The 25,741-nt window shown below is 45.0% G+C and overlaps 1 protein-coding gene across 10 annotated transcripts in view; it reads right to left on the bottom strand.

Moving 5' to 3' along the window:
- Window positions 1-24,216, bottom strand: part of ZC3H7B (zinc finger CCCH-type containing 7B) — a 45,122-nt gene extending 20,906 nt beyond the window's left edge. The window contains exons 1-13 of one of the 10 annotated variants that reach the window (XM_048927743.1): window positions 23,747-24,214; window positions 17,796-17,856; window positions 16,133-16,166; window positions 15,551-15,748; window positions 14,571-14,729; window positions 11,787-11,867; window positions 10,287-10,343; window positions 8,275-8,317; window positions 4,168-4,427; window positions 2,948-3,296; window positions 1,883-1,992; window positions 879-1,041; window positions 617-778 (exon numbers count right to left, since the gene is read on the bottom strand). In XM_048927743.1, coding sequence (XP_048783700.1) covers window positions 617-778; window positions 879-1,041; window positions 1,883-1,992; window positions 2,948-3,296; window positions 4,168-4,427; window positions 8,275-8,317; window positions 10,287-10,343; window positions 11,787-11,867; window positions 14,571-14,729; window positions 15,551-15,748; window positions 16,133-16,166; window positions 17,796-17,848 — 1,669 coding nt within the window. In that variant the 5' untranslated portion in view covers window positions 17,849-17,856; window positions 23,747-24,214. Of the gene's footprint in view, window positions 1-616; window positions 779-878; window positions 1,042-1,882; window positions 1,996-2,947; window positions 3,297-4,167; window positions 4,428-8,274; window positions 8,318-10,286; window positions 10,347-11,786; window positions 11,868-14,570; window positions 14,730-15,550; window positions 15,749-16,132; window positions 16,167-17,795; window positions 17,857-18,855; window positions 22,296-22,355; window positions 22,996-23,746 lie in introns of those variants that run through there. The other 9 variants (XM_048927226.1, XM_048927571.1, XM_048927400.1 and 6 more) reach the window with 9 other exon arrangements.
- Window positions 24,217-25,741: the final 1,525 nt, after the last annotated feature.

The raw sequence follows: 25,741 nt of genomic DNA on the forward strand, positions 1-25,741 counted from the left end.
AAGTTAATGCAAACTTCTAAGTAGTGACAATCTCAAGAAGATCACAATCTGTTGTGGAAACTGGAGACCTGCTATAATGCTATGCTTGGTCAGGGACAGACTGAAATTTAACTGACCCCTTTTAAAGCCAAACCAGATGAAGTTCTCCTAGCAGCCCACCACTGAGGAGCTCCACTATCTTGGAGCTCTCTCCCGCACCTCATTGGGTGCTTTCCAATGACACAGCCTCAGGGACCATTCCAGTCACATTAAATGTGACCCAAGGGATGGGTCAGAGCAAAGGAGCTTTTCCCTAGGCCAAGCCATGTGGCTGCTAGGTAGGCTCCCAGCAAAGCCTGCATTAGGGCAGCTCCAAGCCCTTGGCTGTGCACAGAGCCACACTATGCCTTTGCAACTCTTTTCCTGCTCCACCACTTTCTTCACTGCCCATTCTCCACAGCATGGGAGTTCATCTTCTTTGACTGCACTGGACCTTACAGGCTGTGGGCTACTGATGGGACAGGAAGACCTCAGGGACAGCAGGCAAGACCAATAGGAAGTAGTTTTCCAGATCCCCTGGCCCACACCTTACAACCCCTTCCCAGCCACCAACATCTCTATCCCCCCCCCAGATCACCTTTGCACAGGTAATATGATCCTACAAAGTTGGTTTTGGTTGGGCGAGGACGGATCCTCTTCCAAGTCTTGTCTTCTGAGTTCTTCAGCCGGCCCAGCAGGATGTCTCGCTTGCATTTATGCTCCAAGCCTTCTCGATAGGTGTAATCACCAGCCTTGGGGCCTGCAGCAGAGAAGAACTCCATCAGCCTCCCTCCATCATCCAGGAGAAAGGCAAAGCTTTATCATGGCCAATGCTGTGGGTGACAGAGGAAACACATCACCTGTTTTAGGGTAGCAGATGTGACAGGCTTGTTTGAAGACATGGGTGGATGCCAGAGGGTTCTTCACCAGCAAGGCTGTGTTGGGTATTACTGGTTCTGGCTGCGACAGCAGGTGCTCGGTGACTTTGGGCACAGCTGGGTGACTCACTCCTCCAAGGCTGACCTGTACGAAAACACACACGCTTCTCTTCTAAGCTTTGCAGCCATATGGCTAAGAGAACTCTGTAACCTCACACCTCACTCCAGTCACTCAAAAAACTTCCTCATCTTCTTCCTCATCAAAACATTCAATTCTGAAATGACATTTCCTGAAAAGCTGCACGTAACTTTTTCAAAAATAACGCAGCGCGATATGATCACCTCAAGGACAGATCTCTTTCTCTCTTGGTAAGGGGCACCAGTTTTCTACCATGAGACAGAACAGAATGTCCACTCACTCATTCTCATTCCATCCATTACAACCAACTCTCAAATCAACCCCACCGCTACCTGGAAAAAAAGGATCCACTTATCAGTGAGTCTTTGGAATTAATCTGAGGGCAAAGATTTTGTTCTATAGCTATGTAACAGGCACAGCAGGTGAACAGGAATCTAAGAAGAACAATTTGCATTCCAAATTTGCTAACCATCGACATCCTTTTCACCCAGGACTGGAGACATTGGATAGGAACAGAGCAACCAGGAAAAGCTGTCTGACGGGGGAAAGAGGAGTAAAGAACTACACTACTCTTAAGAAAGCCTGGATTACTCTGATCCATAGTTAAGAGGCTGCAAGATACATTAGCACACTGGCCTCCTTGATCCCCCATTGATCCTACAACCTAGGTCACACCAAGTTTACTTTGGCAATGTGCAGAACTGCAGATAAAAACAAAGGCAGAACAAATGTCTTCCTCCTGACTCTGGGAAAATCCTTCCCCTCCTTGTCACAAGGTGGGAGGAAATGCTCACTGGGGCAGGTTAAAAAGAGGGGCCCAAATTACCTACTTCACCCACGTCACTACTACCTTGGCTCCAGAGCACCTTGGGACATCAGCATGGGGGAGCGGCTCACTCACCACGGGGGATGGTTTTTGGTTGCCAGGTGGATGTCGCAGTTCCTGAGGGCTGGTTTCTTCTGGGCCATAGAAGGGAGAAAAAACAAAACCATTTCACTTTCAGAGGTAGTTCTGCTCACAGAAAGACAAACACATGACAGCAAAATCACTTTGCTTTATTCGTAACATTTTATACCTAAATCCCCCATGTAAGTCTTGGAAAAGCTCCAGGAAAGGCCTTCATGTCCCCAGAACTATAGTGAACTCAACTCTGTGCCACTGAGCTCTGACACTTTTAAGGTGGCAGCTCTGGGGCAATCCAATCCTTAGGTAAATCAGCGTGTTGAAGTGCTGACTGGCCAATCTCTGTTCTTCAGAAAATATTTTTGCTAACCAAAATATACTGCATTAGAGCAGACAGCCTGAAGAAGAAGCCTGGCATCCCTCATGGGACAGGTGGAAACTTGCTTTTTGCCCACTGATCTCCACAGTTTGGCTCCTTATTACGTGAGAGTCCAGTACTCAAGGCAATGGGATGCTTACTGTTCTGAATCCAGAGATGGAAGGACCCACCTTGGCCTTTACCAGTTAGACCAGTGCAAAAATGTCCTATCTCATTTAAAAGTCATCAGGATTTTGCTCATTTGGCCCCAAATGTCCAACAGTCACTAGGGAAGGTGGAGGAAACATTTTATAGTCAAGTAAATTGTGCCAAGGGAGGTATCCTGGATACCAAGCCATAATTAGACCTCACTCGTCTTCATTAAACATCCTGTGTTCCTTTCTCCTCTGAGATTTCATAGCATTCACAGGCTAGCTATCTGGGATTATGCACCTACAGCCCTCCTTATAACTCCTGAGCTAGACATACCCAGCTGCTCTGCTCAATACAATCGCCTGCCCTTTTCAACATTTGTATTCCCGTTCTGAAGCACTGACAAAGACAGCTAAAGGACAGACCTCAGCACTGAAGGAAACAGCCACGGCAAGCACAGGTAAAGAAGAACAAAACCCTGTCAGCCCCACACCTACCGATGGCAAAGGAGTCCAAGGCATCCAGCGACCCTCTGCTTGTCCCAAAGGAATCCAGGGCATCGAGACGTGAGTCTGTGTAGGGGAGCAGGTCCAGGGAATCCAGGGAATCTAAGGTGGAGCCACCACTTCCCCCGGGTGGGGGCTCGAAGGCATCCAAGACAGAGGAAGAGGAGAGCTGTTTGGTGGGATCCATCACCAGGCCAAAGGAGGCAGGTGGCAGCGGGGTGGAGACAGGGATGCTAGCTGTCACAACTGGAGGAAGCAGTGGAGTTCCCCCTGGAAACACGGGGATCAGCTGGGGCATCTCTGTTGGCAGGTTGGTGGGAATGGTGCCCTGGACCAAAGACTTTGGAGATTGAGAAGGAAGAGGATAAGCAACGTATTAGAAACAAGGAGAAGGGAGTGTCTGAACACAGACAGAGCCAGACTCCCACTCAAGCATGTGCTGCATTATCTGAAGCAGAGGGACACCCAGCAGCTCCATCCGCCCGCAGACCTCCCACAGACCTGCCCACCTGTCTGCAACACACACAGTCTGGGTTGAGGTCCCTGAGGAGGTTTTGGGGCACCAGAGCTCATCAGCTCACAAAGCAGAGCCCTGCACTGGGCACCTGCACCAGTTCAGGTTGAGACCTAGCACAGCTGAATACACATAGCACCAAGGTTGGGGTAATGACCATTACTCTTGGCGCCTCTCAGAGAGCTTTTTGCCTCAAGTTCCTTCCTGCCCGAATGTGGTTATATTCTTCCAGATCAAAGCTGATTCACACAACATTTGCACTACTGGCAACTAAAATACAACATAAGCATCAATTTGATTGTTTATACAACATGGAGACCTGTGCAAAGAGCTCTGGCTGAATGCAGCCAGCACATCACTGTGTAAAATACATCCACTGCACGCGTTTCAACTCACTCATGTCTACCCTCAGGCCTGATTCAAATCCACAAACACCAGAGGCCAGGGAGAAGACGGTGTTTGGGGGAGGTCACTGAGGGTCAGCTGCATAAAGCTGCACACAACAAAGCAGGCTTAAAGAGGAGCTCTTTAGATACTCACAAGCCAGTTGCAGAAATAAGCAAAAGAATGAATGAGTTTTGCTAGAGGAAGAGCTAGGAGGAAGAAGTGACAGAAAGAGAAGCAGTACACATATCTGTAGGCTCTAAGGATCTACTTGGATCAAGCAGCAAGGGAATTATGCAATGTCCACTCTTACTAGAGGGTACGGTGAACCCTCAGCGAGGGAATCCAGGAGGGAGTCCAGTTCTTCCCCAATTATGTCCCCATCTGTGAAGTCCTCCACACTGTCAGGCACTGGCAGAGACACGGACTCTGGAGATGGGAGCAGGCTAGCAGCAGGGAGCGAGCTAGGCAGGCCCTTTGCATCTGAATCTGAGTGCAAAGGGGACAGCCCCTCGCTCACGGGGATGGGGGTGGCCACAGGAGCTGGCAGGCACTGCAGGTCCATAGAGCAGTCTGTGATGGAGAAGAAACAGAGACAGTCAGTCACCCAGGAGGGTGCAAGCAAAGCACAGCCTGGCAAAACCATTACATCAAATCACAAACACCAAGTATGTCCTGTTCTCAGAGAGGAGGGGCTCTGGTCTGCTCTTACTCTTTGATATTTGCTCTCAGTCTCCAATGGCTCACTGATAGCTGAAATATACCCTATAGGCCAGTGCACAGACTGGCTGCCAGGGTGTATCAAGCAGTAACCAGGACACCACAAAGCTGCTGGTTGACCAGCTACTGAATTTGCTGTGTCTGGGACAGAAGGCCAAGGGCACATAATCTGATTCCTGTAGAACCCACCACCTGGTGTTTTCTTTAATGTTCCTCACCAAGGCACTTTGCAGAGACCACTGCCTTCTCTGCTCCTCGGAGCTCTGTCACCCCAGAGACTTGCTTATTCACACACTCTCTCTAAACCGTCAGGCATCCTGGATGGCAAAAGATAAAACCACAGGGTCCTGCTTGGACAAGCCAGAGATCTGAAGCTCACATCACACTGTGTTAAAAATGTGTCCCTTAAAGTCCTATCAGACTCACTCAGCTGTATTTACTCAAGAAAATTCCCTGCTCTTCTATGCTTCCTGATATCTGCAGGTGGGAGGATGCTCCCCACACTCTCCCCAAAACACCTCAGCACCAAACATTAGAAACTTGTGTGAATAAGGGTTGGGGCAGGAAAGAGGGATTTCTCCTAAGGTTTCCTTACTGCTCTGGTACACTACTGAAAAGGTAATGTGTTCCCATCATGCAAAATAAACCTCTGTTAAGTGAAGTTAAGGTTACAAGCACGTATTCTTTACAGAAGAGCAATATATTCTCCAGAAAAAAAAATAAAAATAAAAATTAAAGGTTAAAAAAAAAAAGTTCAAATGTTAGAAATTCAGGAAATGAAGTAATACATTTGCAGCTCTCAAACCAAGCACCCAAACTACCTTAATTCTGCCCCTGTGCAGATGTCCTGGAATAAAAGAAAAGAAATCAGAAAAAGGTGCTGCCACCTCCATCCATACAGCAGTGGCTGCACTGTACCTATCATGGTCTGAAGCTATAAGCAAGGGAAAGTTCGGAGGGAATGACAACAGCTTTCATTAGAAGGACTGATAAGGAAGGAAAGAAACTTGACAAGTTTCTGAAGTGCAAATCTTGATCCTACAAGATCCCACCCCTGCCCGCTGCTACCTTTCCTTCTGGAGTTGTGAGCAGGAGGACAGCAGCTGAGGTTGCTGTACAAAGCACCAGAGGCCAAGCAATGACAAAGGAATGGCGAGGGGGGAATAGCAAGATACTGGTCCCTCTCCACAAAACTCATTCATGCGATTAAAGGACAGCACATGTACTTGATGGGCTCCAACACACTTTTTCAGCATTGCGGCTGGAATCAGCCACCACAGGCAGTGGAGTGGTTCAAAGGAAGGCTGTAAATGCCCTCGGTTACACAGGAAAAGCTGTTCCTCAGATCAGGCCTGGCTCCAACCCCCATGCTTCCTTTGCGAAGGATTCTCTCAGTTCAGTTCCCTTTGGTGCAGACCCTCCAGCCATGCTTGGGAGTCAGCCATTCAGCTTTCCTTTGGTGCTGTCCTCATTGCTGGTAGTGCAGCCAGATTTCCCTCAGCACAAAGGGACAGCTTGTCCCTTCCCATTTTTCAGATGTTTTAATCTGGAGTACTGTCAAGATCCCTGTGAAGGCCAACAAGAAGTTCAGGACATGCCGTAGGGGCCAGGGACATGTGCAGGGGGGAGTAAAAGGGTTCACAATGATACAGCCTCAAGGGATTTACAAGTTCAGACCTTCTCCAAGAGGGAAATGCCCTCATATGCCCTAACAGATCCCAAACTCTGAAAAACTGAATATGCGATCAAAAGGCAGAGACAGATAAGGGCTGTCCCACAGATTGGTATGGGTTAATGGGAAGAAGAGCAAGGAACCAAGAGATCCCACGCAGAAAAGCAGAAAATGTCTGCTCCTCTCTCTCTGACTACCCAAACCCTCTCCTCCTTCTGGCTCCTCGCTCCCATTCCATTCCATCCTATCTCTTCCCTTCCCTCTCCTTTCCCCACGACACTCCCATCCACTGAGTTTCCTCACCAATCACCATGTCCATATCTACTCTCTGCCTAGAAAGCTCATGCACCCCCTGTGCCCACTTAAACATTTGCCCCAACTTTAAAAAACAAAAACCATAAACCTTCCTTGATGAACAGAGCACACGTACACCCTGCCTTCCTGTGCCACTGCTCCAACGCTACTAAGCCGCATGTATTATTATGAGTTCATTGAGGGTCTTGTCCACTCCTTTCCCTGAGCTTCTACCAAAACTAGCAGAATATGTTCCCCACTTGGGAGCTTCCCTGGGCATTGCCTGTCCCAGAGAGGTGAAGAGAGTTCTTTTAAGAGCCCTGTTTCTCATTCTGCATCCTAAAAAGCAGTTGCTCCTCCATGCATCTGTTGGCCAAAGACAATGCTGACCCACATCTGAGCCATGAGATATACAGGACAGGGCTGAGTTAATCAGTTGACTTCAAGGAGGGAGGGCTGTCAGGAGTTTGCATATAAAAAACAAAAAAAAAAAAACAAAAAAAAACAACCCCAACCCTCCCCCCCAAAAAGAACCAGAACAACACAAAACCACCCCAAAATAACACCAACAAAACCCCCTAACAGCCTTGTGGGTTTCACTCGAGGCACCTGGCACTCACAGCTCTCCTAATGGCACGCCAATCTCAGGGCAATGGAGAACACATCATTTCAGTGATTTTGAAAAGATCTAGCAGAAAATGTTCTCTCTGCCTGAGCTGCAGCAAAGCTGGCATGCTGCTTCTGCACCAAGCCCTGACGAGACAAAGAGCCTCCTGGTTGCAGCCACTCTTCACTCTGCAGTAAGAGCCCAGCTCATCTCAGCACAGCAAATAACTGAAAAACTCTCCATGTTTTGAGGAACTGGGTCTCATGCCTGCACGCAGCATTCTGAACCAGAATTCAACAGGGAACTAACAAAATAGACACCAGAGCACCCTGATTATAGAAAGACACTAATTTCATAAAAAGAGCGATAGCTATCTGCAGCATTAAGCCTGCACACTTAGTGCTGCAGCTACTTTTCAAAGGAACAGAGACTGACATGTTCAGAGGCCAGCACACAACAAAGGGCAAAGCATGCAGCCAGCCTTCCTACAGGGGAAGAGTTAAGGTCACTTGATTCTCAGCATGAGAAAAGCAACCCTGTGGCCCTCACTCTGCTCCTCCTCTGTGCCTAAGGCAGCACAAGGCTCTCCTTGGGTCCTTCCCAACCCCCTATTTTGAACTCCTCCATCTCAGTGTCCTGGAGGACAACACGTGCTTGGTGCACAGACAGTTGCCTACAACCTTAACTTTATCTAGACTGTTTTGTCTGGGAGTAACAGAAGAATCTCAGAAGCTGCACCAAGGTCAATGTTAAGAAAACAGAACTGGAGGAAGCTGTGTACATCAGCACACCCTTCTAATTCCTGGAGATGTCCCTTGCTGGGCCTGGACAAGAAGCACAAGAAGCTTTTCTGAATGAGGTACTAATAGGCAAATAACTGCTCAGCCTCTTTTGCCCTTCATGACAGTGCCTCAATAACTGACTGCAATATGGAAGATAATGGGGGAGAACTAGTTAAGGTAACAGTCCCATATGCTCCTGCTTCCCATCATCTTTTCTTCCTCCTAGGTATCAAAGTCAGGAGCACACAGAGAGACACAAACGCAGACCACAAACCTCTCAGGCCTGCCAGCCTGGTCAGGTACCACATTGACACCACAAAAATCAGAGAAGAGAAATATCTTTACCTGTTTCGATATCATCAATCGACCCCAAACCATTGGAAGTGGTCTGCAGAGGGCAAAGGAAAGAACAGAGAAATTAATCACCAGAACTTAATCTTTGAAAAAGATATTCTCAATTCACAGGGTAGAGCTTCTATTACTCCTAAACACATCAGGCTCTTTATTTTTCTTTATTGCAAGTGCAAGAACACTTCAGTGCAAGAACAGTAAAACCACAAAACTTTAAGAGTGCATTCATCCAAAACCTATGCACTTTCACCTCCAGCAGTGGACAAGCTTTGTTGCTGCAAAGGAATACCAACTCTGCATAATGCCCAACCACGTGAGCAAATCTGTATATAGAATTGGGTTTTTTCCTGTGTGGGTGAGAAAGAATACTGTGTCCCAAGTCCCAGGACAAACCAGTCAGTCAGCCCTGTGCAGAGAGATCTGATTAGCCTGGTCTGACACAATGTTCCTTCTCTTAGTTCACTTTGCAATCTAATAACCACAAACTTTTACAGCAAACTCAAAACAGGAAAAGGTTTCCACAAAGACAACTGCTGACATAAAGCTTCAGGCAAGGAATAAAATAAGCCCCAAGTTTTACAGTAACATAAACAGACGCAAGTACGTGTGCTTTAAGTTTAAACTTACAAAGGCACAAATAAAGCACTGCTTTCTAGATACTGCATCTACTGCAATAGTTTACACAACTTCTGATCTTTGCAGTATTTCAATTTCTTCAAGGTTTACAAATGAAAAACTAGGCACAACTATGCAAGAAAACTGACTCGCTCTCCTAGAAAGATGCGAAGGCAAGTCTCCGCACACTGGCAGGTAAACTGGTTCTTTAGAATCCCACCCTGTCAAACAAAATGTCAATTGCTATGGTTTTATACTTCGCTTGCTTTAAGGAGTAATGTGAAGTACCAGACAGCCTGTAAAAACATCAAGGCTTTTGTCAGCTGGTGGTGGAACAAAGAACTCAGCAATTTCTTATATTCTGGTTCAATATTTGTGCAGAGCTCTGCTCAAGGATCTCCCAGGTCAAAGGACAATACAAAGAATAACAAACTGTGCATGTACCTTGCTCACTTCTGGACAACAGCACTACACTGCTTGATTTGACCTCTATTTCCTCAGCATCTACATTTCCTGATCTTTACTTAGTGTAGTCCTAACTATGTAAGAACCTGAAAACTGAAACTTATTTAAAATACAAAAGAAGAAAACCATTCACAATAACCAAGAAAAATAACTATTGCCACTGATCTGTTGACAGTAAAAATGCTTTCACCAGAAATATTTTCAAAGAAATAAATTTCTTTAACAATATTCCTTATAAGGTTGTCCTGGTTTTGGCTGGGACAGTGTTGATTTCCTTCTTAGTAGCTTGCTATAGTGTTGTGTTTTAGATTTAGAATGAGAATAATGCTGATAACACATTGATGTTTCACTGGCTGCCAAGCAGTGCTTTCACTCAAAGACTTTTCAGCTCCTTGTACTGCCCCACCAGCAAGCAGCAGCTGGCATGGGACAGAACCAGGAGAGGACACAAACTGGCCAAAGGGACATCTCATACCACGTGGTGTCATGCTGACCAGTGAAACTGGGAGGAGGTGACATGAGGGGCTGCAGCTGCTTCGGGACAGGCTGAGCATCACTCAGTGGTAATTGCATCATGCATCACTTGCTTTTTATATTCTTTTATCACTATTATTATTATTATTATTATTATTATTATTATTATTATTATTATTTTCACCTCCTTTTTCTGTTCCATTATACTGTCTGTCTCAGTCCACAAGTTTTTACCCTTTTTTCCAGTTCTCCTCCTGATCCTACTGGTAGAAGGAGTGAGAGAAGATCTGCGGATGCTTACCTGCCAGTGGAGGTAAACCACGACAAAGGGGAATACACTAATTAGTATATTTAAATTCTAAAAGACAGCTATCAATGCATATGTAAATAAAGCTCAGAAACATTCCAGTAGCAATCCATCAACATTAATAACTAGAGGATGCCAACTGTACCTGATTTGACAAATTGATGGACGTGCCGTTACTGAGCAGAGAGAATGTTTCCAATTCCTGCTGCAAGAAGAGAGATGTCTTAGAACAGAGACAGCCCACAAACACTTGTAAAATTGGTAAAGCTGGAGTATGATACAGTTTTTCTTTCAGGCACTGTCTAGAAATAAAAGCCACCCCAAAAGCATAACGCCGTGACACAAAGGTAGTTTTATGAACGCTGGCAGGGCCACACATTTATTATGGACACCTCAGTGTTTACTAAACACCTAACATACAATGCATGGTCAGCAAGCTAACATTATTCCTAAAAAAAAACCAAGCTTTTTTGCCTTTTCATTAAAACATCACTGCTTTGGGATGGCATTGCAGCACTGGAATGAAGGTTGTAAGTCAACACAAAAGACAGCAAGGCGTTATCAAAATACCAATCACTACACATCAAGCAATAAAAAGCATTTTGTCTTTTATAGTCTTTGTTTTTCCAGCACATCAGAATGGTTTAAGCCCATCAGAGTTCAGTAATGTGACAACAGCAAAAAACGTGGCTGGGCCAATGAGCAGCTACAAAAAGTATTTTCCAAGTAAAACTTCCTTTTCTTTGAGACAGAATCATTTCAGAGTGCTGAGAGTTGCTACAGCATCGAGGGGTTTTGGGTGGATCAATCGCATCAGTTTTGTCATTGAGTGAAACATGACATCAGAGCCACACTTTTCCCAAAAGCTCTCTGCAGATTGAATGCCCAGGAACCACGTCACCAAATATTGTAAAGGTTCCCTGGAGGTGTCCAACACACTGCTGTGCAGGGGGCTGAGGATGCTTGGCAGAGCTGGCTCAGCGAAGCACACTGACAGTCATTGTGTGAACATTCAGTGACACAAGCTAGAGCTGCTTACTCCTGAAAATGCACCCCATGATTTCACAACACCAAAGCAGATTTATCCAAGAGGGCCAGCAGTGGCCTATCGCCCTCTAGCTCCATCCCAGAGTATACATTTCTATACCTACACAGTACACTGTACTACAGCACTTTCTTTCAAAGCCAGGTCTAGCCACTGGGGTCCATTAACTGGACCAACAGCTTAATTTTTGCTGCTTTCTTTCCTAGCATCTGACCAGATGTGTATCAGCCACATTCCTGTTACAGGAGAAGGAATGTGAATCAAAATTCCCTTTGGGATCAGGCCACATGTCCCTCTCTTCATTGAGGTGCAGGCTCCCACCACATTAGAGCCTTCTCCTGCAGCACCAGTCTGACTTTGCTGGAGATGCAGGGAACGTCCTGGAGAAGACCCAGGGCAGCAGTAGGGTCAGAAATGGACAAAGGTAAAGGTGAGTCAGAGAGGCAGGATAAGGAGGGGAGCCAGTGGCCTGCTGGGGGGATTGCAGGGTAATACACCTGTGTCTATAGTGCACCTGCCACTTTTGCAGAAGTAAATCTGGAAGAGCCAAAGGATAGTCTCCAGGAAAAAAAGAAAATAAAGAAAATAAAGAAGTCATACCTGAGGCCTTTTATATGCTTTTCGAACCCTCAGTCCCAGCTTCTGTGCAAGCTCCTGTCCCAGCTGCGTGACACTCTCATCCTGGGGACAAAAGCATTGGAAGGACACTTTCAGCTTTGTGTCTTTGTGGCAGACAAAACAAACAGGAATGCAGCTGTCCGCGCAGCCGTGCCAAAAAAAGCTTCACTTGTAGATAGCAGCAGAGCAACCCTAGCAGAGGCCATGCAAACCAGAATGTTCCTATCATTCCTGCTGAGGTACTGAGGTTGCTCCATTCTCTCCAGTTCTGCCTGGACTAACCTGCCACAAACCTCTTCACTTATTTATCATCAGCAACTCCTTCCTTGCGCTTTCCTCCCTTTTCCTGCTGGCAAAAATACCGGCATCCTTTAACAGTTTCTTCAAAGGAAAACAACATGCTTGCCCAATCTATTGCAATATCCCTCCTTAATGCTACCATATGTCCTTTATCTATAACCCTGAAACTTGTTCTTTCCTCTCTGCTTACCACATAACTCTGATCTTCCCAATTTTCTTCTCTCTGCTGGTTCATTTTTTTTCCCCTTCAGCCCCTCACCAGCCTGTGGGTCTTCCATCCCACTGTATCAGTAACTTTTCCCCTCAATCTGAAATGCCACCTTTTGACTGAACTTGTTTCCCCACATCCTCAACAGTAGTTTGGTCTGAAGTCAGTGAAGAAAAAAATCCAATTTACCCATGTCCTCTTTTCTCTCCATCTTATATCTCTTCAGGATGTACCTTCCTCTTCTGAAACTGCTCCATATTCTCCAGAGATCTCTTGGTCAGTTCTTATGGTTGCCTCCCCCTACTCCATCCCTTCCAACTCTCAGAACTGTCTGACATAACCCTCACTCTGCCTTTTTAAATACTTTTTAATATTTTACCCCAATCATGTTTTCAATGCTCTTTGTCTCTGGTTCCTCTGCCTTTCTAAACACTCTTGCAGGTACCTTCTGACACCTCCTGCATCATTTCTTTTCATTGATCTCACAACAATACCTACCAGGCTCATCCTATACAATTCCACATGCCATCACGACTCTAAGATGTCCTCTCTGATGCTTGGACAAGATCAATAATATTTTTCTCTAGGCTGCTTTCATTTCCCAACAACATGGTTTAATTTTTAACAAGCAGGCCTGAGGTTTGGGACTGGGAGCTTACTCACTCTTTGTCATTCTGAGTTCTTCTTTAGCCTCCCTTTGCTTTAGGTGCTTACTGTCCCCCATCTAAGCAAAGGGATGCTCAATAAGGGCACGCAAAATGCCCTCTTGCAATATTCTAAAAAACCACCCTTTGTGCCATCCTAAAAGCAGACAACAGAGAAGCACCAGCCTCACCACGCTGGGAATCTCTGCAAACTATCAGCACTGAATATCTGCACCTGGTTAAGCTAACTCTGCTAGACAGTGAGTCAAGTGAGTGGCACTCCTTCATCACTGCAAGTTTTAATATACGAGCTGCTTCTCAGCTGTTACAGCAACACAAACTGGAAGCACCTCATTGTTCCAGAGGCCCAGCAACTGGTGTAGTTGGAACAGAACTGAGACGATGGATAGTCTGATTTGACTTTGATGCGGAGAAGGCTTGTGATTTCTGTTAATCAGATAATAAGGCAATGGCATGCTTTAATTTACAAGACTGAATTGTTCAGAGCCAGGAATGCAGATGTCTTGATAATGAATTTGTAAAGTTGAGCTATCCTGACCCAGAAAAGCTAGATAAAATGTCTGCAGACCACCAAGACCTTTAATATTTCAGCCACATATAAAAGTGGCTGAACTACATTGTGAGATGCAGCCACGTACAGTTTTACGTGAACAGATGTATTAGGCAGTTTTGTTTACAAAAGGATTTACGAAATAGGTCTTTAAAACTTCCCTAACATAATACTTTCAGTGTGTTTTGGTCACCTTGTTCTGTCAAGTAAACTGAATACAAAAGAGGCAACAAACTGCTAACGTGGCTCTGCTTTATAAAATTGCTTCTGCAATTCTAATAAGAAAAAAAAAAACCACCAACTTCTGCTGAAGTAGTTGCCTTTTTTTTTTTTTTTTCCTAACAGCATTACTGTGATGGATCAGAACTAAATTTAGCAAAGATGACCAGCACTCACTGGGATGTAATCAGAGTCTGCTTACTTGTTCAATATCTGGCCTAAAAGAAAGCTCAATAAAAGCATTGTTAAGAAAATACATAGGGCCTAGTATATGTGAATAGTCCCCTCTTAAGTAAAAAACATTTACACACCTGTGAACATAACTGATCATCAAGGACCCCTCCACATATCCCTCAGAAACAAAAACACTTTATCAGCTTGCCTTAGTAATTATTAACTAAAACATCAGACATTTTTATCTAAAACAGGAAAAACGTGTATGTTTCCCCACAGGGCTCCAGTCTGCATTTGTGCCATGCTCACAGTCACTCTCATTAGGCACATAAAAAGGGCTAATTAAAGCACCTTCACGGCTTTAGCTCACCTTCTGTTAGGGCAACTTTTTGCACTTTGTGAATAGGCCAGCAAACCTTCTGCCATTAGCCAGTGTCTCTGGCTGGTACTGTGTGCAGATTGTGACTTGGATGGAAGAAACACGAGCATTCAAAGATCCTCTGTGAGTTGAGAGAGGGAGAAGAATCCTGGACATAAGCATGTCACCAAGTATAGCCAACTTTCCTTCCTCCTCAGGCTAAATACTAAGTGATGAAAGAGCAACTTGGTGAGCCCCAGAAATCAAGATAAGCTGTATGTCAAAAACTTACATGGGGGAGGGAGAGCAGACAACGGCTATTACACTCATACGCCTCTTTGTGTCTTCCAAGTTCATTTAGAGAGCGAGCTTTGCGGAAGAGCGCTCGGATGTTCTCCTTGTCAAGACCTAAAGCCTTTTCACTGTCTTCCAGAGCCTTCTCGTACAACCCCTGCGTGGAAGAAACCACCAGAAGTCAGCACAGCAGACAAGCCCTTCTCTGTGTGAATCCATGTTTTGTATCTCTCAGCAGAAATACAAAAGCATGGAAAAGACAGTTGGAAATGCACTCATTGCATTTTGTTAATTCTGGTGAAACGCAGAACACTTTAAACTTAGTGAACAGCACGATTTGGGCTGCTTGAAGAACCTTCTATTGCTTCCCCTTCTACTGTGGACATGTTACATTTGACAGTCTTTAATTATGTGACCACCTGTTAACTTTTTTCCATAGGACTTAGCCTCATTACGAACAGGATGGACCTGCTTTGGGGCTCTGCCATAAAAGTAGGCTGTTGCATTCCTAAAGAAAATGGAAGAGAACAGCTTTTTAGAGCCTTATTATTTCAGAATCATTTTCCATATGCGTTCTGAATGCTCTGCCATGATTCAAAGCTTTCTCACCGTCTTCCAGTCTCACAGATGCAGGGAGGCAGGCAAACTTCCAGAGCAATATTCAGAGTCAGTACAGGAAGGTACTGGCTCTTTACAACTGCATTTGCAGAGTGCATTAACTCCTCAACACGGACCTGGACTGCCTTCTTAGTACCTTAGGGCTGGCCAACAAAAGCGGGACCCCATTCCTTTACATCATTCCTCTGGCTTTGCAAGACACAACGTGATAGTGAGGAGGCATCCAAGTTCTCTGTATGTCACCATTTCCTTCTGTGCTGGGGGCTGAATACCCTCCTGACATGTTTTCCAACTGCATGACACCCAAAGCAATCCAGCTGTCCTTCCTGACTCCCGGGGATGCCTTGGGAAGGCACTCACCATGGCGAAGTAGCAGGCAGCTCGGTTGACATGCAGCTTGCACAGGAGTTCCTTTGGGATGGTCACCTCATCAGAGGCTGCATAATCTGCCACGTTCAGCCCTTCTACATACTGTACCAGCGACAGCTTGAAATCCTTCTCTCGAAACAAATCATTGCCCTCTGCAAACAAGTTTCTCACCAGCTTCTGCAAGACAGCCTGGACAGCAGGAACAGAGCAAACAGACTGAAATGGATACACGGAAACAGAAGCAGTTTCCCAATTTCCCATTCCTTCCCATGTTTCAGCAACCTGTTTGCCCACCACAATTCTTCCACATCCCCACTCTCCTATAAAGCGCGAGTCTTTTGGTGGAGAAGAATAATCCAGTCAAATTTCCTCCTTTCTTGATCCCTCAAGTGTTTTCTCCTTCCACTGAAAGTTTTCCTTGCCAGAATTCTTAAAGCTTGACATTTTAGACAAACTGTGACAGACCATCCCTACGCTCCACTCTCGCTCTCTACTTCTTGTTTGGCTGTGTAACAGAACAAATCTTGTTAACCTCAGGGTTCCCAACTTCAGAAAAAAACATCTTGTAATTACCTCATAATCTTCTTGGCTTAAAGGTAATGTAGACCTGAAAAAAAAAAAAAAAGAAGAGAAAGTGTTCGTGATTCAAGCATCCATGTAAAATCTCGCTTTTGTCTGATGAAGAAAACCATCTTTTTGGTCCTGTTTTGATGATCTCAGTGATTTACTGAATGTTTTATCACTTAAAAGACAGCTGGAGTGAAGAGAACACAATTAGGGAACGTTATGCTCAGTGACGGACCCAGTGACATCAAGAGATGATTAGGTCCCAAAGGTATTTGAGACACGAGGAATCTTATTCTCAGCTATTTTCTGTGCACATCTGATATTTTGTCACGTGCCCTCAGACAGCCACCTGTAAAGAAACATTTCTGAGAAAATCTCATGAGAGGTTGTCATGGAAAATGGGAGCACAAATGCATCTAGCCCTGATAAGAGGCAACAGATTGGTCACTTCAAGACCTCCTCAAATCCTCTGTGCAGTCACAGAAAAGACAATGATAAACACAGTCACTTTCCTCCCCGTTACCTCAGCCACGTGCCTTCAGGACTACACTACAAACACAATGAAAGGAGAAAACAATGGAGGTGCAAGAAGCCATTCAATTCCTGCTGCCTTGGCCAAGACTGCCAGGCTGTGCCCTAGAACTGGCTGTGCTTGTGTGGGCTACACCTGTCCCACAACAGCCTCGAGACACAGGCAAAAGGCTCTGTTCTTCAAATCAGAGCACCTGTTTGCTCCACGTATATTATTTCTCCCAGAGACAACACGAAGTTTTCAAGAAATCCTTAGCAATCTTCATGCCCCTCCTCACCTTTGAAATACGGCATTATATAGATGGCCTTACTGATCAGAGAATAAACTTTTTAAAATTTCATCAGTACAAATCCTTAAAATTAACTACAGGAAATGTAATGGCTTTGTAAGAAACATTCACACTCTTATAAAGTTGGACAAAACAAGCCAATGAACAACACTTTCCCTGGTTCAGAGCTCAAGACACATTCAAGAAACACAGACAACATCCTGCTTTTCCAAATTATTTAATTTATGGGAACCTTGCACGTTTTTATAAACATTACTGAAACAAGCCTCACAACTTTCTGTCTGAGAGTGGTTACCAGCCTCACATAATTTCCAACTGGGGTAAAAATACAATGGCCACGCCAAGGGATGTCAGTATATAACTTGGAAGAGTTGGCTTTTTTCCCTACCGTGGATGGACAGATTTCATAATAACTGCAGGATTCAAAGCACGCCTTAAGAAAATAAATCTTATTCTAATCTTATTTCTTCCCTACTCATCATGCAACTTGGACCTTGAGGCTTTTGCCAACACAACCACTGGAGGCAAAAGCACGACCACACTTCATAAGGAAGTGCTTGAACTTGTAGCTACCATACAGGAAATCACCACAAGCTCTAGGCAGCCACAAAATATTTGCAGAAGAGTGACTGGAGGCAATGACCAGGCTGGCAACTGCAACAGAGCCCAGGTCATCTCTTTCTGGTAACAGCAGTGTATAAGGCACCTGGTTTTTACCCTCCTTTCCTCACCGACGTAATAGGAATACTGTCTTCCTAAGAAAGGTGAATAGAAAGAACTTGATTCTTACAATCCTTGATACAAAGATAACCACCTCCCAAGCCACAGGAAGCAATGAGTCCACTTACTGAATTAATTGAAGTCCTTTCTCTATTTCTTGTTTTCTCTTCTGTCTCTCCATTACAATTGCTGCAGAAGAATAAAGAAAAAAAATAGAAAAGAAATGAGTCATTACAGGTCTTGCTGGCAGTTAAGCAGCACAGTATTTTGTGTGTGCTTCAACTTACTACTAACAAAATGTACCAGCCCAAACGCACAGAACACTGAAGCCCATGATTTATCCACACTGCAGACAAAGGACAGCAAGCAGCTCGCTACCCAGTATCTGCTTTTTCTCACATGCCACTGCCAGGATACACAGGCAAAGAGGAACTGCTTCAATTTGAGCTCGCTGCTTAGACTGCCAATAAACAAAGCAATGGGAACCAACTGCAATCCTGACTGCCTTCTAGGAAAGAGGGAAAAAAATAAACACTTCCCCCACACTGGCAGAAATTTCAAGAATTTGCACATGGACCCTTTCATGATAAGCAATTCTGACCACTGGGCCAGACTCAAACTGGTTTACAACATCCTTGCATACCAAATACGTAATTTATGTGGGGCATCTGGAATCACATCACAGTGAGGCACTGGGAAGGAGGTGGAATCTCTTGCTGTGGTACACATAAAAAGACAGTAAGGGACCTCTACAATGGATATTTTGTGCTGAAGATCAGTTGACAAGTGCACAAGTGCAGCAGAAACTTGGGAATGCTCGTTGGGAGCAGTAAGAGGGCTCCAGGATGCTTCAGGGGGAGGGGACCCCCCCGTTCTGCAACGCTTTGAACTGCAGCCTCAGGAGGACTCGGCTGTATAATCAATAGATATCAAGATGTTATAATCACAATATAATCAAGAGAGTTAGGCAAAGTAGACAACGATAACAAAAAGAGAACAGGTGGAAGAGCTTACCCTTCGGCTAGGCTCACCACAAAACACCAAGAGAGGGGATCTCCAGAAGAGACCCTTCCCCTCTGGTAGCCAGCTCTTAAATAGGTCTAGGAGGAGTGCAGCCTGGCTCCACCCCTTCCGGCAGCACAGGTGAATTGCCTTCAGCTGTGCTCCAATGGCTGACTCATGGCTCACCTCAGGTGATCAATCAGAGGTTCAGGCTGTGACCCAGCAGTTCCCATACACTCGGCAGAACGTTTTCCCATAGGTATGCACACAGATGGACAAAGACAGCAAGCTCAGAAACACTGAAATGAGATGGAACTGAAGACAACATGCATGCACAGCTTAGGATTGCCTCTGAAAAGATTAGGATAAAAACAAAAGTCATTTTTCTTGGAGAGCATTACCACCTGGCTCCCTTTCATATTACAGATGCCTTTGTATCTAATGTATCTTACGGTACCTGCAGCACGATCAGCCCAGAACACTGTGAAGGAACCTTTAAGGTACATGAAAATCAATCCTGGCAGCTAAGCAAGCCCTTATTGATTATGCTCTGCACTATGCAAAGTGCAGAATGGCTGATACTTGCCCTTTACCAGGAAGGACAGTTAGGCAAAAAAAGATAGAGATGAGATAAAGACCAAGAAGCAAAGGCAGCAGAAGTAAGCAAGCGCTTGAAAGTGATACAGTGTTGTTTGTAAGTCATCAGACATTAAATATGAGAGCAATCTGGTCCAAACAGCAGGCAGAAGATTTCAAGCGGCTGTATGTGGAATGGGATGGGCAGCACAGCAAGCAAGGGAAAGCCAGAATGCCAGCAGATGACTGATGATCAGTGTCTCTATAAAGGCTTTTAACGGAAGCAATGGAGAAGAGCTGGTAGACCTCAGCACACCACCACCAGAAGGCCTGGAATGGTTTATAAATAACCTGGATAATGAGCAATCAGGAAGAGAGAAATTTAACAAGGAGACTGCGAGGTTAATATGAACACAGAAGCTACAAGCAGACAGGTTTGAATGGTAGAAAATAAGACAGTCATCTCATTCAGTATTTCTCCTTACACAAAACTGAAAAGAGAGAAGAGAGAACAGACAAGACGAGGAGAAGTAGGAGCTGTGTGCACACAGACAGCAGTGAGAGCTGGGGAAAAAAGTCAGGCTTGTCCTCCTTGGAGAACTCTTGCTCTTGCTGCTCCTCATCACAAGCCACGCTGGAGAAAACAAAAAGAACAGAAGGAAAGTTGCGGTCCACAGACCTGATGGTGACTTCTTATTGGTGACTGCGGGAAGTGGACACTGTCTGTTCATCACAAAGTCAATGGCTGCACTCCAAAAGCACTGTGGCACATCTTCACAGTTATGTATATCCACACAACTGATACATCACCTTAAAAAGCTTCTGATACACACAGCGTGCTTCAACTCCACTACTGAGCTCAGCCCTTTTCTCAAAATACTACTGCAAGGAGCAAGGAAGAGAAGATCAGTACCACTTCTGATGGCTACCCTGATCCACTGCTGACCATCTTCCACAGCAAGATATTGGCACGTGTTACAACCAGAACTGGTCACTGCTGCTTGTCCACAGAGTGGCATTCAAACACTGCTGATGAAAAGGTGGAGTGGGGCCAAAGGCCTGCAAGAAAAGGCTCTAAAACATCTTTTTCCCACAGTTAACCAATTCCTCTTGCATCCTGGAGTTCCCCTTGTTTTTAATCTCCTCATGGCCATCAGATCCAGCATACCCCTTTCCTCCCTTGCTTCACTTAGATGGCTTGATCATCTTTACATCCCACAATACCCTGTTAAAGATTTGATCCTTGATAAAAACTCTCATAAAAAAAACTTCTGTACCCTGCACACTGTTTCCTCTCAGTAGTCCAAGCCTCATCTTCTGCAGCTAGCGCTTCCCAACACAAAACTCTTCATCGCCTTCTTTAGACACAGACCACAGGTTCAATTGCCCCTCTACAGTATTGTGCTCTGGTGCTGCCCCACATTCCTCTTTCCTTATAGGTTGGTAATCAGCCTCCTCTGCTAGCACTCCTTCACACCTTCACATTTATGTCATAATTTCACACGTAAGACTCATCTTCTCATGGCAACACCCTCAAAATGCACACCACATGCCGCTGCCCTAACAACCTATTTTGTCTCTCTCAGGAACAACCATCTTTCCTATTTGATCTGACTCCACAGCAGCACCTTCCTCCACGTGTTCTCTTCATCCCTCTAGCATGCTCCACCACTACTGCAGATTCCTCTTGCCCTTTCATACCCCCCCGTTGCATTCCCGTCAAACTCAGCCTCTTCTTGGTCACTCCAGCCTCTCCACCACCACGTCCCACTCTAACCTTACACCACACCGCACACTCATTATGTCTGTAACCCCAGAGTACGGTCAGCCACTGACACACACAGTGCTTTGGTTCTGCTGCACACCACACCATAGTTGATGCATAATTAATTTTAAGCACAGAGCCTGCTTAGCTTTTGTTTTCTCGGTCGCGTAAATATTTTTAGAAACACAGCACAAAGCATTTCATCAAGCAGTGTGCCTGAACATCCTTTTTTCCCCCCAAATCTGTCTGTCCAGACTCGTCTGCTCAAATCACTACCAGAATTAGAATCCAGGATATTTATCACCACCAAAAAGCCCTTATCATTTCAGTTGAAATGTTTGCCCCCTCTGGTCCAACATCTGGAGAGGAATTTATTCGTGGTTTGTCAATGAGTTACAAACTATTTGTCAGACAGAAATAAAATACTGCAGATTGGCACAACGGTTTTCTAGCTTTCAGAAGGAAACACAACCCAGTAAACACAGTGACTCAGTCACAAACCAGGTAGATTCACTCAATGAGAGAATATGACATGAATGGAAATACTTTAATTTACCTTATCAAGAGCCTCGACAAAGCTGAATTTGCACAAAGTTTTTCACAGTATATTTCTGCGATAGCAATGAGTTCATAGCTGTCTGATTTCTAGGCTTGGACTAATACATTTCAGCCAGAAATAAGCACACTGAAATGCAAGTGGCAGGTTGTAGATCTCAGACAGGAGCTCAGCCACTGGCTGTGTTCTCTTCTCCATGCAGGATTTGCTAACCTGCAAGCATGAAGACTTTGGCTGTAATCTGGCCACCATGGTGGTGAAGCAAAACAGGTTAAGCCCGCCACAAATAAGGGCTCCAGCTTGTTTCCTGAGGCTGCTCCCTAAGTCTGAACACTTAGTCTATATGTCTAGTATTAGTCTATATAAGTCTAGTACTAAATGGGGAGTTTGGTGGCCCTGAATGTGGCAGGGGGGTTGGATATTCATGATCCTTGAGGTCTCTTCCAACCCTGGCCATTCTGTGATTCTGAGAACACTTCTCACAAACAATTTTCAGGATAGAATAATAGAATCACTGAGTTTGGAAGAGACCTCTAAGATCATTTAGTCCAACCATACACCTCCCTTCAATATTACTCACTAAACTGCATCCCTAATTACCACAACCATTTTCTTGAACACCTCCAGGGATGGTGACTCCACCACCTCCCTGGGCAGCCTGTTCCAGGGCAGCATCATTCTTTCTGAGAAGAAATCCTTCCTAATATCCAACTTGAACTTCCCCAATACAACTTGAGGCCTTTAACTCTCATCCTATTGCTGTTACCTGGAAGAAGAGGCTGACCTCACCTCGCTACAAACTTTCAGATTGTTCTAGAGAGTGATAAGGTCTCCTCTGAACCTCCTCTTCTCCACAGTGAACAATGCCAGTTCCTCAGCCACTGCTCATAGAACTTTCCCCCATCCAGCCAGGAACGATGGCCATGTCCAGTCTCCAGTGAATGTGAAACTAGCCCCAGCTGAAATTAAAAGCAGCCATCAGCTGTTTCCCCAGGGCAAAGCCTCAACAGAGCACCCAGGTCCTCATCACCCGCCTTTTGGCTCCCTCAGGACTCCCACCGTTTACTGCAGGCCACCTTCCTCTTGCCCCAGCAGCACAGTAAGATTACACTGCCAGCCCCTCGACCACTCACTCAGGTCTCCTGCCCGCCCAGCTCGTCCTCCCCTGCCTCATTTTAAAATGTAAACGTCGGGTCTGATTTCACGGCTCCCGCTCTCCTCCCCCACCCGCAGCACTAGGCCGCCGATCCCCGGCCTTGCGTAGCGGCCACCGCGGGCGGAAGCGCCACCTCCGCCGGCCGGGGCTGCGTGGGGCCGCCGATGCCTTCCGAGCCCCGCGGGGCTCCACCAGGTGCCCACAACCGGGCATCACTCCACTCCCGGTGCTGCCGGGGGGAAACAGCCAGGTTTCCCGGAAAACGGAAAAGAAACCCAAACATACTCTTCCTCCTTCCCCACCCCCCCCCTCCGCTTCAATAGAAACCACACATCTCCAGGAGTCCGGGGGGAGGGGGAGAGACTCTACGAAAAAGGCAAAATAAAATAAAATAAAAAATAACCTCTCGTGCTACCCGGAAGCTGCTTAAAACATTAAGAATTAAATACAAAAAATAAACAAATACAAAAGCAGAACCTTCTCATTTGATAAACTTTACAAGCTCTAAGGAAGGTGCATTTGGGAAGCTGTTCCAGCTGAGCTTCTCCACTGTTCAGCGGGGCTTTTACCAAACAGGAGGGAGAGCTGCAACCCAAATACAGCCCCAAACGCAGCCCTGAAAGCTACGAGCCACGAGCACAATGAGCCCCAAGTTCTTAATACAAACCCAGGGGCTTTTCCCCTCGCTGTTCACTTTCAGACTACCATCACATTTTTTCCGGGGGGTGGGATTAGGATCTCTGACAATTATTTTTTTGCAAGCCCCACATTTTTTGGCAGAAACGGGGGGTTAGCTTCCGAATGTCGCCACTATCATTTTCCCCCCACTTTTTTTTTTTTTTTTTTTTTTTTTTCAATTACACAACATTGCATCTATGCAGTCAGCATTGGAAACCTTTACTTTTTAATGAAGCGATGTCCAGATTTTCTCGTTTCACAAGTCCACCCCCTGTCTACATACACACATACACACACATAGCCATTCGGTTTAATAATAATAATAAAATAATCATAAAGGACTCACCTCTCCTCCGGTTCTCCCCTCCACGCTACGTATAACTTTCCTCGATAAATGGTATTATATTACTAGAGGTATTATTAACGTATTATTACTATAAGTAATAATAACAGTAAGTGCTATTTAATTATAGGAGGGAGCATTCTGCTTGTGGATCGGCTGCCCCTGCAGCTCCCTCCATGTGCCTCCTGAGCTCTTTACTTTCATTTCCAGGTCTCTCGCTCTGCTCGCTCGCAGCCGCACCAGCAGAGAAAATGCCTCCCGCATATCCTCTGGGCCCTAGAGGCTACCGCTTCCCACAGCCTACATGCATGCGGCTTTCCCTCTTGGACGGTGCTGAGATTCTTTAAGTCGAATTAGGCTTAAAAAATAATAACAAAGCACTGAAATATTTGAAGCTCTCTTCTTGATTTTAATACAACGTTGTTAATGATTTATTCAGTCTGGAATGCACTTACTGCATCCCACACTGCTGACGGCTTCCCTGAAAATAAGATCTACAAACACGAACCTTCCTGTGGAAATGAAAATACTGTGTGTATATATAAAATATTAATACTATTGCATTATATACTGTTGCATATTATACAAAAGACATATATGTAACTTACATGCACATAAAAATCTTTTGGAATTAAATAAAAATTTTTGGAATTAAATGCTTGGCTTGTTCTCATCTCAAACCCATCAGTGTTTCTGGAAAATGAACTACCCAGCCACAACACCCCACATAATAGCATCATGGGAAAAGGATGTTAACATGGAGGTACACAGATCACCTCGGATAAAGATTTCATCCCTCCCCACCAGCGGCAATGCCATTAACTTCAGATATCCCTCTGAAATGAGCATTATGCTTGGCTCCCAACCTAGCCTCCCTGGTAAAATGGGTTCTCCACTCCTCAAAGACTTCTGCCTCCCATCAGGTCATAATTTCCAGACTGACACCAGTTTAAATTATCCCCCTTTTTCACATGTAATCAGGGACATGTTTACTCCTCAGTGCCTCACTCCTCTATTTACCATGACCTAAAACAGCGTCACTCAGTGATTTGCAGAAAAGCATCTCAGGTAATATTCAGGTGCGGGTAGAAGGTATCATCCAAAACGTATTAAAACTCCTTAGGATTCAGAATGTTTTAATCAGAGTAGGAAATACTTGATAGAGAGTAGGATTGGCTGCCGGCAGTCCTGTCACACAATAAACTGATAATTTACAAAATATAGGCTGTGAATTGTATAATGTACCATACGATGTTGGAGGACATTGTCCTACTCTCTTCACAATATTTAATAACAATCTACTTTTTTTTTTTAGATATTCATTATGTTGTCCAATACAACCCAAAGACTATTCTGATTCAGGGATAGGACAATGTTTATTTTTGCTACCTGTTCAGCAGATTAATTACCTGTTACTTGAACATCTCCAGGAATGGGGCACTGAGCGAGTCACAGAGCCCAGGATGCCTCCAACCATGCTCTCAGAGCTAAAAGGCAAGATAAAAAAAGCTGGATGAGAGGAACAAGAGCACTTAGGAGAAGCCAAGGAGAAAGCGGAACTAAACCATGATCTATTCACAATCAGGAGTTATCCTGGAAAAAACACTGTATTTTTATACAGGACAGCTTATACAACATTATTTTTCAAGATTGAGTTTCCGCATTGAATGTCACTTCATCCAGCACCAATTTCCTTTGTCTGTAATACTAAGAGCTGCCCCATAAGGGACATGAGGCAAGTGCTGTCCTGCTCGTGAAATAATGCCTTTCCTCAGGGGTTAATTGAAGATTAAGGGCCATTCAGTATCTTAAGGGGACTATTAAGAAAGGAGGGGGCAGACTGTTTAGTAGGGTCTGTTGTGGTAGGACAAGGGGAAATATTTTCAAACAGAAAGAGGGGAGATTTAGACTAGGAATGAGGAAAAGGCTACTTATGACAAGAGCCATGAAGCATAGAAACAGGTTGCCTGGAGAGGTTGTGGGTACCCATCCTTGGAG

Source organism: Lagopus muta, chromosome 1, assembly GCF_023343835.1.
Source record: "Lagopus muta isolate bLagMut1 chromosome 1, bLagMut1 primary, whole genome shotgun sequence".
In the NCBI taxonomy this organism is placed as follows: domain Eukaryota; kingdom Metazoa; phylum Chordata; class Aves; order Galliformes; family Phasianidae; genus Lagopus; species Lagopus muta.